General features: G+C 38.0%; 1 protein-coding gene and 1 long non-coding RNA gene across 2 annotated transcripts in view; one reads left to right on the plus strand and one right to left on the minus strand.

Moving 5' to 3' along the window:
* LOC141996103 (uncharacterized) overlaps positions 1–14,033 on the minus strand; it is a 43,822-nt gene extending 29,789 nt beyond the window's left edge. Inside the window, exon 1 of the long non-coding RNA XR_012641480.1 lies at positions 13,759–14,033. This is a non-coding gene — a long non-coding RNA (uncharacterized LOC141996103). The remainder of the gene's footprint in view (positions 1–13,758) is intronic.
* The window catches only part of PLCL1 (phospholipase C like 1 (inactive)), a 303,840-nt gene extending 285,547 nt beyond the window's left edge, over positions 1–18,293 (plus strand). Inside the window, exon 6 of the mRNA XM_074967854.1 lies at positions 17,735–18,293. Within this exon, the coding sequence (XP_074823955.1) occupies positions 17,735–17,917 (183 nt within the window). The 3' untranslated portion in view covers positions 17,918–18,293. The remainder of the gene's footprint in view (positions 1–17,734) is intronic.
* The last annotated feature ends 907 nt before the right edge of the window (positions 18,294–19,200 follow it).

Genomic DNA, 19,200 nt, shown 5'->3' on the forward strand with positions numbered 1-19,200 from the left:
AGCTGGGAATTAAAGCTGAGTCCCGGCCCGCTGCCTTAATCACAAGACCATTCTCTCTCTCTCCCCCTCCCTCTCTTTCCTGGAAGAAAGTCTATTTCTGGAAATCAATGCATGCCAAATCACTATCAATAAGGAGTTGAATAGAGACATTTCCCGCAGAATTTGAGGGTTTTTTCCACATTTCAAATTTGAACATGGATTAATGAATTCTGAACTTTTCACTCAAAAAGGAGCTGATTCCGAGAAAAAGATGGCTTCCAAATTAGAAGCTAAAAATCAGAATTTTTGACAGTTTTCTATTGGAGGAATCGGTTTCACTGAATTTCGTCAGAGTGAAAAACTGAAGGACAGGACAATACACAAAATGGGCAAAGTTGCAAAAAATTATCTCCAGTTTTATAGAGAGGTGGGTGGTATAACTGCTATTGAAAGAACAGACAAACTGCTAGGCTGGAGAGGAGATGTCAAGACATAGAGAAAAGGCCTAGTGCCTCACAATGCACACCCTTTTCATGGCTTATTTCTATACTGCGCTGAACATAAGCATTAGGAGCCCTCATTTTGCATCCAGGAGCTAGTGATTTCCTTTGACCTTGGCCATTTCACTTTACCTCTCCTGGTTCCATGTACCCTGTCTCTAAAGGGGGGTAACAATGCTCAGCCACATTTGTAAAGTGCTTTGAAATCTGTGGATGGAAAAAAAAGTGATGTTTAACTGATTGGTAATATTTATGTATTTAAATAGCAATGAGTGACCAACCATTGTGACTCCATAGTAAAAGCTTACTCATGCCATATGTGACTGGCAGCATCATGGATTCCCCAGGTAAGATTTAGGAAGAGAACTAGTTTGCTGTGTGAAGGGGAGATCCACATACTGCTTTCTAAAAGCTCTCAATGTTCCACAACAAGCAGAGTTTTATTTTACATTTGCTATCCCTGAGCCACCCAGAACATTGGCAGCTCCTGTAAGCCCTAAAGATGGGAGGTGTTCAGGAAAATTTGTACAGGAGTTGTCAGAGTAGCTAACTGGATCAAAAGATTTCAGTTCTCTGTTTTGAAGTATGCTTTACTGTAAAAACAATTAAGCAGTGGCAGGAAACTCCACTTGTATCCTTGGCAACTACTGTTTCCCTTAAACTAGGTCAAGTGAAATAAGGTACATGAAGGTGAATATACATGAGCCCTGGGTTCTTTCTTTTCCTAATAGGTCATTTTTCAGGATGAGTATTTTGGGAGAAAAGACGTCTATACGAAGATACACTATCTATTGACCTGGCAGCATCTGTTTATTTTTAGACCACAAAAAAAAAGTGCTTATTGCTTATGTCAGATACACTGTGTGTGAAAGAGTCGAGTAGGAGCAGAACTAAAAGGCACAAGCAATAAGGATCATAGAAATGGATGAAACAGGGCTGTACAATAGTCTGTTCTCTTCTTGAGTTTTCAATTATATATACCCAAAGTGGGTAGAAGTCCCACTTTGACAGGCAGAACTGATGTGATTTGCTCCATATTAACAGAACAGGGGGAAACTGTGTTTAACTGCCCTGAATGTTTTCACTTTACATTGTCTTATATACTGTATTTTGAACATGTGATATGGTGTTGTGCATGATACTGTATTGTACTAGCAAATGAGAAAGACACAAACTCCTTACAGAACCAGAAAAATACATATTCTCTGACAGACAGTTGCAGTCTCCTTTCTGAGGACTTTGAAGTATTTATAGTCTGAGATCCATTTTATATCTTAGTTAAAGGGGTACAAATCCAGAAAGACTCCACTGACCTCAAAAAGAAGTAGATAACAAAGTCTTCCTTTTTTTTTCTTTCTTACAGAAATGTCTAAAGGGAGGGCGGGGCGGGGCAGGGGAAGATCCTTTTAAATCTGCCATTAGTTTGTCTAAAGAAAAGTGTTTCACATGCATGACATTGTATACTTTTAGTCCATACTAGGCCATATAATTCTGTTCCTCATTAAAGACATTGATCAAAATCGAGACCTGGCGTATATGGTATGACATCATTAAGGTCAGGAGTTCACTTATGTCAGCCCTGGATTTGGACTTTTAATGAGTGGTGGAAAGAGCACAAGCTCCCCCATGCCCACAAATTTCTGTTAAGGGTTATTACCAATGCCCTGTGTATTCTGAAGCAAGATTGAACTGAATTCTGCTGCAAAACCCCCATTTTTTTGTGGCACTCTGTTGTGACAGATTGGAAATTTTACTTCATTTATATGAAGCAATTGAGGTTTTATTGAAATCAATAGGACACGAGTAATACAATCAATAAAGGAACTCCTTGGATGGCGTTTATTTTTGTTCTATTCAGTTAGTTACTCTGTCCCTTATTTTCAGTTTTCATTGTGAGTTCTCATCTTCTGTCATGCCTACTTCTGACCCACCTCACTTTCCTTCTTCCCTCATTGTTTCCTTTCAGTTGCTCCCTCCCTAATGGTCAACAAGCCTCTTCTGTGAATAATCTGACCTCTGGGGAAGGAAAGTGATCAGAGAAAAGGGCTCAATTCTGCTCCCATTGAAGTCAGTGGGAACAGATTTTGACCTGAAGGAAGGAAATGATTCAAAGGCATTTATTCAAACGTCTTTTAAAAACATTTGCCCTTCCAGCAGTTTGACTTTCTTTTCCCCTTCTCCTTCATGTAAATGTTGGAGTTTTCTACTTCAGGTGAAGGGAATATGAAGCTGAGGTCACGCTTTTCTTGCTAGAAACAGCTGGAAAATTGAGAAGGGGAGCAGTTAAATCAGAGGCAGAGTGCAAGTATATTGAAAATTACACCCTTCCTGCCTGATTTTCCTCTCACTTACTACGGTTTTACATTGTTATAACCCCATTGACTTGAATGGAGTTATTCCTCATTTGCACTGGGGTAGGTGAGAGAATCAGTCCTCATGACTTCAGATGGGCTAAACACACTTCCTGCCACATAGTTTTAAGTTATGCAGCACAGCAGTGTATTAATAATAAACAATCCCTCAGTTTAATCTGCAGTGATCTGAGGTTTCTTTGGTATCAGTTGGAGCACTGGTGGTCTCCAGCCACACCTTCTCTATTTCAAACTTTTCACCACAGGACAGCCAGACTTCCAGCTTGGAAGGGCTAACAGAGATAGCCCAAAGATACCTTTGGGCTTGCAAACTGTCCAATACTGCAGGCCTAATGCCCATCTCTCTCTCTCTCTCAAACACCTCCTCTTCCTCCCCCCCCCATCCGAACTGCACAGCATATCGAAAACATCAAATTAATGCTGTTATTTCAGAAAGTTCCTGCTCTACCACTTACACATGGTAGATGTTCACATTCATTGCTCGTGACAGTCTGATATGAGGTAATTTAATTTAAACACCCAGATGAAAGAGAAACCAGAGGTATTTTTTTTTAAAAGCCAACTCTTGTTATACCCAAAAAAAAGAAAAAAAAGAAAAAACTGCTTGAGAGAGAGAGCAGCTTAGGAGCCATGTAGTGCCACTGATTTATAAGAACTCCCCACTGATTTTTGTAGAGTTCTACTTTAAAATCAGTGGTGCACTACTACAGCATGAGATTTTTCATTTATTTTTACCTTTTAGTCATTCAGGAAAACACTTTGCATTAATTCAAGAGCTTTAAATCAGCTCTGTAAGGTTCTGTGTTTTGTTTTCTCCTGGGAAATGAAGATCAGTTTGTTTTCTCATTCTGAACTCCTCTGTCCGGCTGTGCATGAGCACGCACTCATGCACGCTCTTAGTGTTAGGGGAGACAAATAATGAATTATCGAACCAAGTGTCTGTATTTAAAAATAATAACAAAGCAATTAAAAAAACCCCAAAAAACAAACTACAACAAAAAAACAGCATGGAACACAAATATTTATGCAGCCACCGTCTCTTTTTGACCGGGGGCTGAAAGGAGTCCCCCAAGATTCACTGTTGTTCTCAGGTACCTTAAAACACCACTCTCAGGTGGCGTGCCTGCAAACAAATGAGAAAAGGTGAAAAACAAAAACAAAAAACCCCTAGGGCTGTCGATTAATTGCAATTGACTCACAAGATTAACTCAAAAAAATTAATCCTGATTAAAAAAATTAATCGCAATTAATCACAGTTTTAATCTCACTGTTAAACGATAGAATACCAATTGAATTTTATTAAATAGTTTTGATGTTTTTCTACATTTTCAAATATATTGATTTCAGTTGCACAGAATACAAAATATACACTGCTCACTTGATTTTATTATTTTATTACAAATATTTGCACTGTAAAAACAATAAAAGAAATTGTATTTTTCAATTCACCTCATACAAATGCTGTAGTGCAATCTCTTGTGAAAGTGCAATTTACAAATGTAGATTTTTTTTTATTACATAACTGCACTCAAAAACAAAATAATGTAAAACTTTAGAGCCTACAAGACCACTCATTCCTACTTCTTGTTCAACCAATCACTAAGATAAACAAGTGTGTTTACATTTATGGGAGATAAAGCTGCCTGCTTTTTGTTTACAAGATCACCAGACAGTGAGAACAGGCATTCGCATGGGACATTTGTAGCCGGCATTGCAAGGTATTTATGTGCCAGGTATGCTAAACATTCATATGTCCTGTCATTCTTTGGCCACCATTCCATAGGACATGCTTCCATGCTGACGCTCATTAAAAAAAATAATGTGTTAATTAAATTTGTGACTGAACTCCTTTGGGGAGAATTGTGTGTCTACAACTTTGCTTTACCCGCATTCTGCCATATATTTCATGTATAGCAGTCTCGAATGATGACTCAGCACATGCTGTTTGTTTTAAGAACACTTTCGTGGCATATTTGACAAAATGCAGAGAGGATACCAATGTGAGATTTCTAAAATAGCTAAAGCACTCGACCCATGGTTTAAGAATCTGAAGTGCCTTCCAAAATCTGAGAGGGATGAGGTGTGGAGCTTTGAGAAGTCTTAAAAGAGCAGCACTCCAATGTGGAAACTACAGAACCCGAACCACCAAAAAAGAAAATCAACCTTCTGCTGGTGTCATTTGACTCATGATGATGAAAATGAATATGCGTCGATCCGCGCTGCTTTGGATTGTTATCAAGCAGAACCCATCATCAGCATGGCAGGCTTGTCCTCTGGAATGGTGGTTGAAGCATGAAGGGACATATGAATCTTTAGCACATCTGGCACGTAAATATCTTGTGGTGCTGGCTACAAAAGTGCCATGCGAACGCCTGTTCTCACTTTTAGGTGACATTGTAAACAAGAAGCGGGCAGCATTATCTCCCGCAAATGTAAACAAACTTGTTTGTCTGAGTGATTGGCTGAACAAGAAATAGTACTGAGTGGACTTGTAGGCTTTAAAGTTTTACATTGTTTTATTTTTGAAATCAGTTATTTTTTTGTACATAATTCTACATTTGTAAATTCAACTTTCATGATAAAGAGATTGCACTACAGTACTTGTAGTGAATTGAAGTGAGGTGAATTGAAAAATACTATTTCTTTTGTTTTTTACAGTGCAAATATTTGTAATAAAAATAAATATAAAGTGAGCATTGTACACTTTGTATTCTGTGTTGTAATTGAAATCAATATATTTGAAAATGTAGAAAACATCCACAAATATTTAAATAAATGGTATTCTATTATTGTTTAACAGTGCGATTAATCACGATTTTAATTTTTTTAATCGCACGATTAATCACAATTAATTTTTTAAATCATTTGATAGCTCTAAAAAACCCAACCTTAACTTGGTAGCCTGTTGCAAGGAGGTGGATGTTATCATTCTAAAAGCCCGCATCTTATCAAATCAGAGATCTCTTGCTAGGCTTCCTTCAGATTCATCCCTGTCGAGGTACCTATCAGAAATCAGTCAACTAATGAAATCTAGATCAAGAGAGATTTGGGGGATGACAGATTTTATTTATTTCCATATGTAATTAAAATACATGCAGATGTTCCATTTTGTGTCTATAATCATATTGTGCAACTGTGTGAATTTCTTGTTGTTAACTCACTATCCAAATATCCCACTTACCTTCTGTAGTCTACACTTACTCATTAGCAATTTTTATACTTTTTTAAAAAAACCCAAACCCACCTTTTCAAACGTGAAGCATAATTTACCCCACTTGCTATATGTATTTAAAAACAAACTATAATTTTCTGTTTTATTAATGTAAATAGTAGCCTGTACAGGTGTGATATATGAATTCTCCCATGTTATAATTATGCTTTTCATCTGCTATTCTTTTCTCGTACATCTTTTCTGGGGACAGAGCTGGAAACTACAATTGTATTTTAAAATTGCACAAGAATAACATGCTACTTGCTTGCTATACCATTCAGCCCCTTTGTTATAACCTTGCACTCAAAAAACCTTTGTGCTGACCATACTTTTACAAGCTGACAATAATCAAAACCCTCAGGGAAAACATATATTCCATGTATAGTTTCTCTTTCCTGCTTTTGGTTACAGAGATATAACACTTCGTACAATGGTAACTGACCTTCATTGGTCAGATTTTCTCTGTGATAAACTTTACAGGTTCATTCTCTTGTGAGATTATACTACACATCATATGACTTACATAATTATGTCAATTGGCTAAGCCCATCCATGCATGGGAATACCATTAGCTCACATTACTATATGAATGTGCACATAGTAATGTTTTAATCAGTTTGATCAATCCTGTACCCTTCAATATCCTGATTGTTTGTTTATTTTATAAAACTCTCAAAGGTTAGGAAAGAAATAGGCAAGCAGATGTGCATCTCAGCTCCCAGTAGCTAGAAAAAAATTGCAAACTCCTTCCAGTCATTAATATCACTGAGTCTTATTTTGCAAATATTTGAAAGAGCCTTCTTTGTGATTCTGAGATACGGGTCTATTGCGCTCAATGCCATACTGAACCTAATGTAACAAGTTAGTGCTGCTCAGTTTGGCATGCAAAATTGTACACAAGCCAAAATGGTGGTCCAGTCCTGCCCCCATTTTAGAGAATGGCAAAACTCTCATTGAAATCAATGGCATAGGAGTAAGACGTAAATTAAAAATGCTACTGGTACATTCTGATATTAATGAGAAATATCGGGTACTCCCTATACAATACCACGTGTTAGATACTATGGTAATGAGAGTAGTCATAGAAATAAGCTTTGCCTTTTTGTTTTTTGCAAGAACCTAGTCACTCTTACATAACATAAAATCAACAGCCAGGGTATGATCCTGCAACCCTTATTCCTAGGAATAATTCAGGCTCAACCTTGTTCTAGATATCACATCTTTTTGTAAGACAAATGTGGTCTTTCTGCCTAAAGATTTTTGTTGTGTTTTAACAAGTACAGTACAATCTGTATCACAGAGAATGAAGTAAATGTCTTAACAAAGTGTTTAAAATAATAATATATCTGCACAAACCTAAGAATGCTCCACAGAAGTTCTGAATAAATTGTGCTCTGTTTTAAAATTGGAATTCATTAAAATCAGATTCATACAAGTACCTTCCCACATTTGACTTTGAAAAAGGCTGTGGAATAATATCCGCTTTTGGTAGCAATTAAAAGTAGCAGCCTAACCAGTCTGTTAAAGGCTTTACTGTTTAGGAGTAAATTTTCAAAACAGTGTTTGGTGATTTAACTATGCACCTCTCCCATTAATAATTAAACACAGTTAAATCCCCAGTAGAACACTTTGAAAATGAAACCCTGGCTGTAAATTCAGTGTCTGCACAGAATCTATAAATATAACAGATGCTTCTATAGGACTTTTTGCTTTCAGCTCTCTCTCACCATTGATTATCTGTACCATAATTTTAACTGAGTTACTCTTTTTCCTTGTACATCTGGCAGTATAAATACATCTGACACAATACTTTATTAATGGTTTGTCTGTCATTCTTGGGTTTTTAACAGTGGACTTTCTTCAGCCAACCTATCTTGGGTTCCGTGATGGTGATTTTACTCTCTGATTAAATAGCAATATGCAGGCAGTTTACTCCTTATTGTGCAAAAGTCAAAGATATGTTATTAACATGCTGTGAGATGGGCAGTGGGGGAAAATCAAATCACTTATTGTTTGTTTACTCAGGCCCTTAGAAATTGATTATATAAAGCTCCTCTAATAAGTTGTCAAAGAATGTGTTCACCAGTAGATAAGTGAATGTCTGCTTTAACAATAAACAGACCACAAATTGGCCCTAGCTGCCAACAACTTAGCCTGCTTAGTAACAGTGTCAGTTTTGGAAGGCATAGAGATTGTAATACTCAATATGCAGCTGTTCAAGATTTTCCATTTTAATGGTAATAAACAAATTCATCCTTAAGATCTCTTTGCCTTTCAAATCTCAGTGCACTTTTTAACAGGTTTAAGGTATGGGCTGCAAAGACTGTTTTGTAGTCTGCTTATGTTACTGCAGAGAATTATGTGAATATTGACAGTAACATTCTTTGTTGACAATACGAGAAGGGAAAGGGGGAACTGCCTGTAATCAGTTTGTGAGAGTCTGAATGATCCTTAATAGTGGCTGCTCAAAGGATGGTAAGGCACCATTAAATAAATGTTAGAGGTTAATTTGTTTAACAGGATCTGAATTGAAGTGTGTATTAGAAATGGGCCCAAACTGAAACCATTTATTTTAGCGTCTTCGTCCTACCACTCTCTCAAATTCTGGAATTTGGATATAATAGACCTTGGATCTGACCCTCACCTGATTTAGTTTGACTTTACAAAAGGCCAAGGTTTTATAAAACAGAAACCCACAATTCTGCCCATCTCTAGTTATTACTAGTGTCTTTCTAGCCTGGCTAATACCCTACTTAAAGCCTTATATATAATGACATTGAAACTGAGTAACATATAAAGCTATGTAAAATGATCTCTCTGCATTTTAAATAGTATTCGTCCATCATAGTAAAGGCTCAAGCTGTAAGTTTGACATACTGTGCTGTTTGTACAGTAGTATTAATTCATGTTAGAATTCCATAGTTAGTTGTAGTTAGGCATATGAAACATCACATTTAATATTCTGTAACTTTTATTCCTAGAAGAAAAATTCAAATCTTGATTAAACTTCCTGCTAAAATGTTTGATTAATCACTTTTAGCTTTACTTAGTATCCTACCAAATGTTGAATTTAACCTTTTCCCACTTATTATATTTATTTTCAGAGAGGCTGCTGATATCAATAACAGAAGGGAGACAGATAGATGCCAAAAATGGACAAATAGAATTTCTCTTTGTCTGAGAGAGAGAATGATTCCTTTGTTTGTGAGAGTGAAGAGGATTGTTCTGTGCACTGAGCTTATGACAATGACTTTGATTTTATAAAGGTCACCTCAGTTTAATTATATTTTTAAAATTTACTCCAGATTCTTTCCAGTATTTAGTTTGCTAAGGTGTTGACACAATTTTGCTGACATTTTTCATAAGTGGATTATGCTCACAGTCAGTTTTTTAAAGCAAACAGATGGCTTCTCAAACAGAGCATGCCCACAGAAATTTTTTGGTGGTATCTTTAGAATTATAACAGCACTGTCACAAGGGATAAGTTTGTTACTAATTGGCTTGTGACAGATGATTCAAAATCATTTTTGCTTCCTCAGCTTGCTCAAATGAACCAGCTGTTTAAAAAAAAATTCCAAGGAAACTCAGACATAGATCAGTCAGTACACAAATGAATACAATATTTTGGTAGGTACATTTCTATTTCTAGAAGGAAAGTAAAATTAGATTCTCCCCAGAATCTCAAAAACATTTTATGGAAGTAAATTTTAGCTCTTGGATCCAAAAGAAATTTTAAAGCATTGCCAAGATAAACTTGTAAACCATAACCAATTGTAATGGCCTGATTATTTAAATATTCAATAGATCAATGAACTATCATCTTTAGCATTAAAACATCAAACGTGAAATAGCTGCACTTCCTAGGGCCACAGATACAAATCTTGACAGGGTTCACTCAGCCTGCCGTCCTTCCAAGATAGATAAATTAAATACCAAGTAGGATTCCATGAGTGGGTCTTTCACAGGAGACTCGAATGAAGGCCTGATTTACAGTGAGACATGAAAGGATTTCCATGCCCACCTTTTGCCAGAAAAGGAAGAAATCAAAAAGACAGCACAGACCATCCGTTTAAGCTTTGCTTTTAATATCTACTGAATTTCATCTCTCCTGTGTTGCTCCTGCTTGATGGGAAATATTCACCCCCACTCATAGCATGTGTGAATTGTTATGACTACCCCACATGGAACTGTGTGTAATATGGGTTCATAAGACTAAACAGCTAAAATTGTCTTCACAAACACACAGGTTAGAAGGACTTCAGGAGCTCCCCGGGTACCATACCATTATTAATTATTATTATTATTATTTCACATTTATATTTTGGTAACACCCAGGGGCCAGTCAGGAGTGGGGCTTCATTGTGACAGGTGCTGTACAAACACATGGGAAGACACAGCCCCAGCTTCAGGATATTATTCTATATGGTATTTCCATTCTTTGATGTGGTTAACATAATGCCAGCTTTAGACTCATACATTTTAAAGCTAGAAGGGCTATTATGATGATGTAGTCTGACCTCCTGCCTACCATAGGCCATAGAATTTCAGAGCCTTTAGTCTTATGCAGATGCAACAAATTAACACCAAGTCCCAGGTGGAGCCAGTGCTCCACCCAGTGTGGTCTCCCTAGCAGTCAAGTTCATGGGAAAGATGCCAACTTAGCTGTGGCCTCAGGGCCATAACATGGGAAGGGGGCAGGAGACTAGACAGCCAGGGACACTGTTTAAAAGCAGGCTGGGCTGTTCAGGTCAAAGCCACCTTGCTGGGCTGATAACTCCAGTCAGGCTGGAAATTCCCTTTCTCTTGAAATGGATGATGGCGCGTCGCACAATAGGAAATGAAGGATGATGGTCCATCTCTGGGCCAGCATTCCCAAGCTACCCTGCTACACCATTGCATGTAAGAGATCTTCCCTCTCATAACTAAAGGTATTTTTTCAGTTAAGAGTGGGGCCTGGATCTCTTCCCAAACAAGAAGTTTATTTTATTCTGCATTCACCTTGCAAATTAATGTTGACATTTACTCAGATCATTTGTTTCAGAGTAGCAGCCATGTTAGTCTGTATCCGCAAAACGAAAAGGAGGACTTGTGGCACCTTAGAGACTAACAAATTTATTTGAGCATAAGCTTTCGTGAGCTACAGCTCACTTCATCGGATGCATGTAGTGGAAAATACAGTGGGGAGATTTTATATACACAGAGAACATGAAACAATGGGTGTTACCATACACACTGTAAGGAGAGTGATCAGGTAAGGTGAGCTATTACCAGCAGAAGGGGGGGAACCTTTTGTAGTGATAATCAAGGTGGGCCATTTCCAGCAGTTGACAAGAAAGTGTGAGGAACAGTAGGAGGGCGGGGGGAGAATAAACATGGGGAAATAGTTTTACTTTGTGTAATGACACATCCACTTCCAGTCTTTATTCAAGCCTAATGTAATGGTGTCCAGTTTGCAAATTAATTCCAATTCAGCATTCTCTCATTGGAGTCTGTTTCTGAAGTTTTTTTGTTGAAGAATTGCAACTTTTAGGTCTGTAATCGAGTGACAAGAGAGATTGAAGTGTTCTCTGACTGGTTTTTGAATGTTATAATTCTTGACATCTGATTTGTGTCCATTTATTCTTTTACGTAAAGACTGTCCGGTTTGGCCAATATATATGACAGAGGGGCATTGCTGGCACATGATGGCATATATCACATTGGCAGATGTGCAGGTGAATGAGCCTCTGGTAGTGTGGCTGATGTGATTAGGCCCTATGATGGTGTCCCCTGAATAGATATGTGGACACAGTTGGCAACGGGCTTTGTTGCAAGGATAGGTTCCTGGGTTAGTGTTTTTGTTGTGGGGTGTGTGGATGCTGGTGAGTATTTGCTTCAGGTTGGGGGACTGTCTGTAAGCAAAGACTGGCCTGTCTCCCAAGATCTGTGAGAGTTATGGGTTGTCCTTCAGGATAGGTTGTAAATCCTTGATGATGCGCTGGAAAGGTTTTAGTTGGGGGCTGAAGGTGATGGCTAGTGGCGTTCTGTTATTTTCTTTGTTGGGCCTGTCCTGTAGTAGGTAACTTGTGGGTACTCTTCTGGCTCTGTCAATCTGTTTCTTCACTTCAGCAGGTGGGTCATGTAGTTGTAAGAACGCTTGACAGAGATCTTGTAGGTGTTTGTCTCTGTCTGAGGTGTTGGAGCAAATGCGGTTGTATCGTAGAGCTTGGCTGTAGACAATGGATCGTGTGGTGTGGTCTGGATGAAAGCTGGAGGCATGTCGGTAAGTATAGCGGTCAGTAGGTTTCCGGCATAGGGTGCTGTTTATGTGACCATTGCTTATTAGCACTGTAGTGTCAAGGAAGTGGATCTCTTGTGTGGACTGGTCCAGGCTGAGGTTGATGGTGGGATGAAAATTGTTGACTCCATGTACTGTTGAACAGTTTCATTTCATGTTAGCTACATATTTGCTTGTCTTATTTGCATGCACCATTGTAAGTAGAGAGCTATTGGGCCAGTATTCCTGTGGAGCTCAGAAGATCCACAGTAGTGATTAGAACTGCATGAGTCTGGACTCCAAGAGTCAGGCCATGGATTTGGGCCAATGTTTCCTGTGGATTCCAACCCCTGACGTCTTAGTTGGGGCCCACTGCTTTTCCACACCACTCCCTTGCCAGTCAAATCTTTGGGAAATGTTGCCCTATATGTCTTTTAAGCAGATATTAGACATAAGCACCTATGTAATTTCATCAGAGCACATATCAGGAAAGCTAAGACTGACTTATTTTTTGTGAGTATGTAGTAATCCTGGTAATAGGGAAAGGTTTGTCATATATTGAAAAAAGTATTATGGAAAACTTGCTCTTTTCGGGACATATGCTTATGAGTCTGCCAGGGGAATAGGACCTGGACCACTGAAATCAATGGCAAAACTCCCATTGGGTGCAAACAGCACAAATTTAACTTACTGCATGGGAATTATTTAATTTAACAAAACTCTTCCTAGAGTTAAACAATTAGCAGCTTGGGATCCCCTCCTTTTCTCAGAAAGAAGCCTCAGATCATATGTTGTATAAAAATGTAGCCTAAACATGGTAAAAGCCAAATCACTAAATTAATTTTGGACTAGAGTTTTATAGCTTTTTTGTATATACACACACAATTATACTGGATACAAATCAAATCATAATCTTCAAGGCACTGCCTGGCTGTGTTTAAAATTGAGGTCTTTCTTATTGGCAAATTGTAATAGTCAAATACAAACATCGTAAAAAATGGTAAGGGTGAAGCAGTAATACATATTCAAAACTGTTACATCAGGAATTGTAGTCTTAGTACATAGCAGTGACATCAGGCAGACTAACACCATTATGGCTGAATCTGTAACAACAGATTACTGATAGTGCCAAGTATCAGCATTAGATGGGGCTGTATTGTGGGGGCATGGAAGATTGTAGAGGCTAGATGTTTCATCCCATTCAAAACAAACTATTTCAAATTACATTCATGATATCAACTTTGGCATAATTGTTAGGTACCAAGAAATCATTACATTAGGTCTCAGATGCTGCCACTAGTCCATCTCTCTAGGTACTTACCAGGATAGGGACCAGTCACTGTAGTAATTTAGTGCTCTGTAAATAACAATGACTTTAGCCCCACAGCACTCCCTTTCACAGATATGGTAACTGAGGCACAAACAGATGAAGTGACTTACCGCCAAGTCATGCAGAATGTCTGGGGCAGTGTCGTGGACTTAACCCTGATCTCTTGAATCCCAATCAAGATCAGGGCCTTTAAGCACAAGATCAACCTTCATCCTAAAAGCATAATCACACCTCTCTGAAATGTATGTGGTGCAGATTTGATTTACTGACTTCTTTAAACCTTTGCTGCTCACCAGATTCCAGTCTTCTAAGTATATTTACCTGCATATTCCTATAACTGTCAGACTGAGCTTTCTCTCTCTTTATAGTTCAGTGCTCCATGAGGAATAGCACACAGCTACTCTTAGTGGGGCTTTTTATTAAATCTGATTCTTAACATCTGTTTAGTGTTGTTCATCAGAACAAGTCCATGTCATCAGGAAATGAAGCAATCAGGCTCTCGTGCACTGGGCTAAGATGACATCTCCAACTGCCATTGTTTCCCAAACATTGTTTATCAGTGCTGAACTCTGCCAGCTACCATTGTTTCTTGCTTTTGTTTACCAGAGTTGTAACAATACAGTGTGCAAAGTTATGTACCATGCTGCAATGGAAGGTCACCGCTGTGGGCTAAATCCTGCCTGCTTCAGTGCTGGAGAATGGGAGAAGCAGAGCAATGTTAGCTGTGCAGTGCTTCCCGTTATTATGATGTATAATCACTCTCATGACAGCCTTTTACTTACCCATATCTATCTCGTGCCTTCTGAATACCACAAGGGATGCTGGGGTCATCACCCTTTGAAGATATGCAGGGTCCTGACCATGGGTTCCAGCCCATTACATATGATTTGTTCTATAAGAACTCACACAACATATATGGCATACAAGATACTAGATTAGATTGCCTAGATGTAGAGATGGTGTTATTGTCAGTAAGGGCCAGATCTCTAAAAGGTGTTTAGGCACTTAAGGGTGCAGATAGCTAGTGAGATTTTCAAAGGTGCCTAGAAATCTAAATCCTATTGATTTCAAGGGGAGTTAGGTGCTTTTGAAAATCCCAGTAGGCACCTATCTGCGTATTTAGGTATCTAACTGCCTTTAAAAATCTGGCCCTAAATCTTCATTAAAATATCTCCTGCCCTGAGATTCTGTGTTACGTGCATGCTAATGGGCAAGATGTGAAGCACATTGTTTAGGGCTCACTTATACATGTCCCTGAAAAGTGTTAAGGGAGCTTCCTTTTTACTGTGCAGGATTCTCTGGTGACTCTGCCCAGCTTTTAAACATGCCACCCAATTCTTGTTCCTGTTGTCCAGTAACTAACGTATTGTGACTAAATTCTTGGCTCCAGGTACAAAATGGCATAACTAGCTTTTCATGGGCACACAGCAGTGCAGGAAAAGTATCATCAATGTCCACTGGTGTCCATGTGACCCATACAGATCTCCATGCTAATTACTCCTAACCGTAATAATCTGCATTTAAAAGGCTGTATATGATTGGATCTGGTTCAAATTGCACACACACTGAAACTCATGAGGTGAAATCCTGATCCCATTGAAGTCAATGGCAAAAAATTCTCATTAACTTCAGTGTGACTCCAATTTCACCCATAGGACTACAATCTTTAGCCCCCATCCCAGAGAAATCATCCATAGTTCTATCTGTGGAGGACTAGCATCTCTGTCTCTTGAGAGATGCCAGAATTACAGTGGAAAATGATATGACCCTTTATGTGGGTGATGGAAAATTGGAAGCTTGAAGTACCATTATGCCCCAGTCTAGGACATGTTCGTAAATTTATCCTGCAGATTTCAGTTTTTCCTTATATTTTAAAGGAACTTCCTCTTGCAGTCTGGCATAACTTCTGTTTATTTGTTTTAGAAAATTGTAACTAGTAAAATGGATTTACAAGAAAAGCAAGTGGAAATCTTTTCATTTTGAATGCAAGTATAAACAACTGTATGCAATGATGTACCTAAAGCTGCACTTGGTTTCATGTTGACATTAAGAAGATCAGCTCAAGCTCTTGACAACCCTTCATTTTAATATCTAGCAGAATCTCCTGCTTTTATTTATTTATTTTGTAACACTCATTCTTGTCACTTCATGCAATTTAAAATATCAATATTCATTTCAGAACTTCTAAACATTAGCATGTTAATAGAACTTCCATATAACACCCCCACTCCCTTTTGGACAAAACTGTTTGAAGGAGGCCAGGATATTATAAGTGTGTGTGTGTGTCCTACACTGTGTAGCTCTGACTGTGTTAAGCGCACTTTTTTGGTATCATAATTCTCCTTGTTCTCAAATTAAAAACAGCTATCTAGTTGTAATTATGTATTTATAAACTTTCAAAGGGGGATATATATTTTCCAAATTTTATGGGTATCCACACACTGCATTTGTAGCAAGCAAACAATTAATACAAAATATAGACACACAGGTGTTCTTGCTGGTAGATGACTTTTATTTTTAATGTGCACAGGGGGGCAATTGTAAGTCTGCTAAGCAGTCAAAAGATGTCAGTCTGGTAGCATGATTGTTATTATTTTTTATTAATGCGTCGTATAGACCAAAGAGTAAACTCATTTTATATTTTGGTAACTTCTCTAACTCTCATTTCTCAGTGGCCTCTCTATGTTGTAGTGTAGATAACATAAGTGCATTTATTTTTATTTGAAATCTCCAAAAATGTTAATTGTTCATCATTGTGTCTGTGACAAAGAATGAGACGCACAGTTTATTATATTTGAAGATCGGTATTTTCTCTGATGTTTAAAAACTGGATTGAGTTTCACCTTTGAAGTGTTTTGACATGATATAAAAGAAGCTTTTTGTGCATCAAATCCTGGGTTCATGTTAGTCTGCTGGAAGGTCACAGATGAAATGGGTTGAATGGATTCAGCATGGTGCATAGAAATGTTTGCACATCTCGTAAACACACCTCTGTCAACGAGAGGCTTAGGACTGGATAGCCAGCCATGACTAAGGGGTGTTAACAGGGCTATGTGAGAAGGCTTTCATTAGTACTAAAATTCCCCCCAATTTACCCCACCTATAAGATTTGGGATGATTAAACATTTTCATTTGTTTCAAAGAGTGGAGTAACGGAGTCACTGGCAGTAGCAGTGTGGTGGTGGTTTTGTAGAATCACTATTCCAGCACATACACTGGTGACGTATCTGAAGAGAACAATTTTCTATTGATTCAGTTAGGGTTGTCACTGGCCTGGGTATAAACAGGCAGGCCTACTATAATGTATTGACTTCTCATCTATTTGAGAGAACTCCTAGCTCATTATTATTAAATCAAGTTTTTTTCCCCCTTAACATGGAGAAGGGTCTTTCCACTGATCTTCTGCCTTGAGGTCAGCTTAACAAACTGCCTCTGTGGTTTGATGGGGCCCTTGGGTTCTGCACTCCCAAAGGCTTCGCCTTAATACGCTGCCCCTTCAGCCAGTCCACAGAACAATGAACTAGCTAGAAAAAGGCATAAATGACTATAAAATCCCTCTACTGACAATCAGTATTTTTCATTGTTGTATGCGGTGTTGTTGTAACCATGTTGGACCTATGATATTAGGGAGACAAGGTCACTGAGGTAATATCTTTTATGGGACCACCCTTTGTTGCCAGACCTGAAGAAAGAGCTTTGTGTAAGCTCAAAAGCTTGTCTCTTTCACCAACAGAATGTAGATATTACCTCGCCTCCCTTGTCTCTCAAATTAATAGTTTATAAGACATTGAATCTGCAGGCCCAGCTCACCAAACTCACTGCTATGACTGCTTCTGCTGCCTTTTATGTTGGCTAAAGGTACGGTGCATTTAAAAAGCTTCCAGATGATTTCACTCCCTTCTGTCTGTGCTGAAATTAATAGTAGGCCCCACTGTGGAACTGAAACAAAGCTGGATGAATTTGAACCGCGTTCCACCATAAAAAATAATTTTAACGAGGACATGAGAACAGCAGCTCCACTTTAAGTTCTTAACGATCTATATTATTCATGCCTTTTTTTCTTTGTGTATTTCTATATACTCTTAGGGACAAGGAGATCTGCTGAAGAATGCCAAGAATGAAGCCATAGAGAATATGAAGCAGATCCAGCTGGCCTGCTTGTCATGTGGACTGAGCAAAACTGGAAGTGGAAATGTGGATGCAAAATCAAAACGATGCCTTGAGGCAATAGAGGAGAAGGATACTGGGGATGAGAATGGCAGGCTGTGAGAGAAGGCAGAGCTGTCATATTTGTCATATATTTCAATAACTTTAAACTATTTTTTTAAAGCATTTAAGTTTCACACAGGAATGCCTTCTTGCAGGGTGTTGAAAGTATTAAAATCCTCACAATGTCAGTATTTTAATGCAGTTAATTTATCTAAGTTAAACTCTTTAGTAGTGAAATTTCTAATAAATCCGAGGAGTGGGTGGGGAGTGTGAATGAGAGAGAGAACATATGTGTGGAATCCTAGAAAAGCCCGTTTAAGAGTTGCTTTATCCATTTACTAATTTATTCTTTTGTCATCTTTGAACACACATGTTAATTCTGAAGATCAAAACAAATAGACTACTTATTGTATCAATTTTGTGCTTCGTTTGACTTTCCTGCCTTTGTCATTTAATTTACAACTTTTAATATATTCTGTTTAAATTAAACAAAACAGATTTCACTGACAAATAACCATTTGTTGTAAGGGTGAAATTAATGGATTGCTACAAATCCTCAACATCATTTTTAATGATCAATTAAAAATAAGTAAATGAAATATTAAACAGAATTTCTAGATAGTTCCTGATTGGATTTCAGATGGACATTTCATAGAATTTTAGCTAGTCTTTGAAATACATGTATCTGAAATATATTCAGATAATACATAGTAATGTAAGAAATAGCTAACTTCTTTCATTCAAGAAGGTCAGTGCAACATTTTAGCTCTGCAGAACAGCTGCGATCTTTGCAGAAATGCATTTAACGTGTGTAATAATAAACACAGCTTCTGCCCTCTAATTATGAAGTGAGAATTGTGAGTATTAATCAATGATAAAATAACATGACAGTGATCTTCAGTAATTCTGAAATATTCATGAATGCCAATATTTGAAGGAAGCTTCACAAACTGTGAGCTTTATATGAAATTTAGAGAATGGGTTAATTTTTTCTTGCCTTACTCATACCAGTGATCCCACTTAAGTCCAGTGAGTAAGGTAAGCAGGATCTGGCCACAGTGTCAGTTTTAAGAAGTGTTCTGTGCTAGAGATTTGAAGTAAGACTGCAGAATTGCTGAAGATATAGCATAGAGAAATGGCTTGAAAATACAGGGTAGCAGCATTCTTGTGCAGCAATTATAAATGTCATGAGACAACAAATCGCTATGGTAGTTTTGAGAATTAACTCCATTATGCTACTGTAGTGTCATTTAATGTACACAGAAGAGATGCAGGACAACAAATGAATCCTTATCCTGTCATCTTTAATAGGGTCCCGCTCATGTATTCTCATGGTGTTCATT

This window comes from Natator depressus, chromosome 11 (assembly GCF_965152275.1).
Source record: "Natator depressus isolate rNatDep1 chromosome 11, rNatDep2.hap1, whole genome shotgun sequence".
In the NCBI taxonomy this organism is placed as follows: domain Eukaryota; kingdom Metazoa; phylum Chordata; order Testudines; family Cheloniidae; genus Natator; species Natator depressus.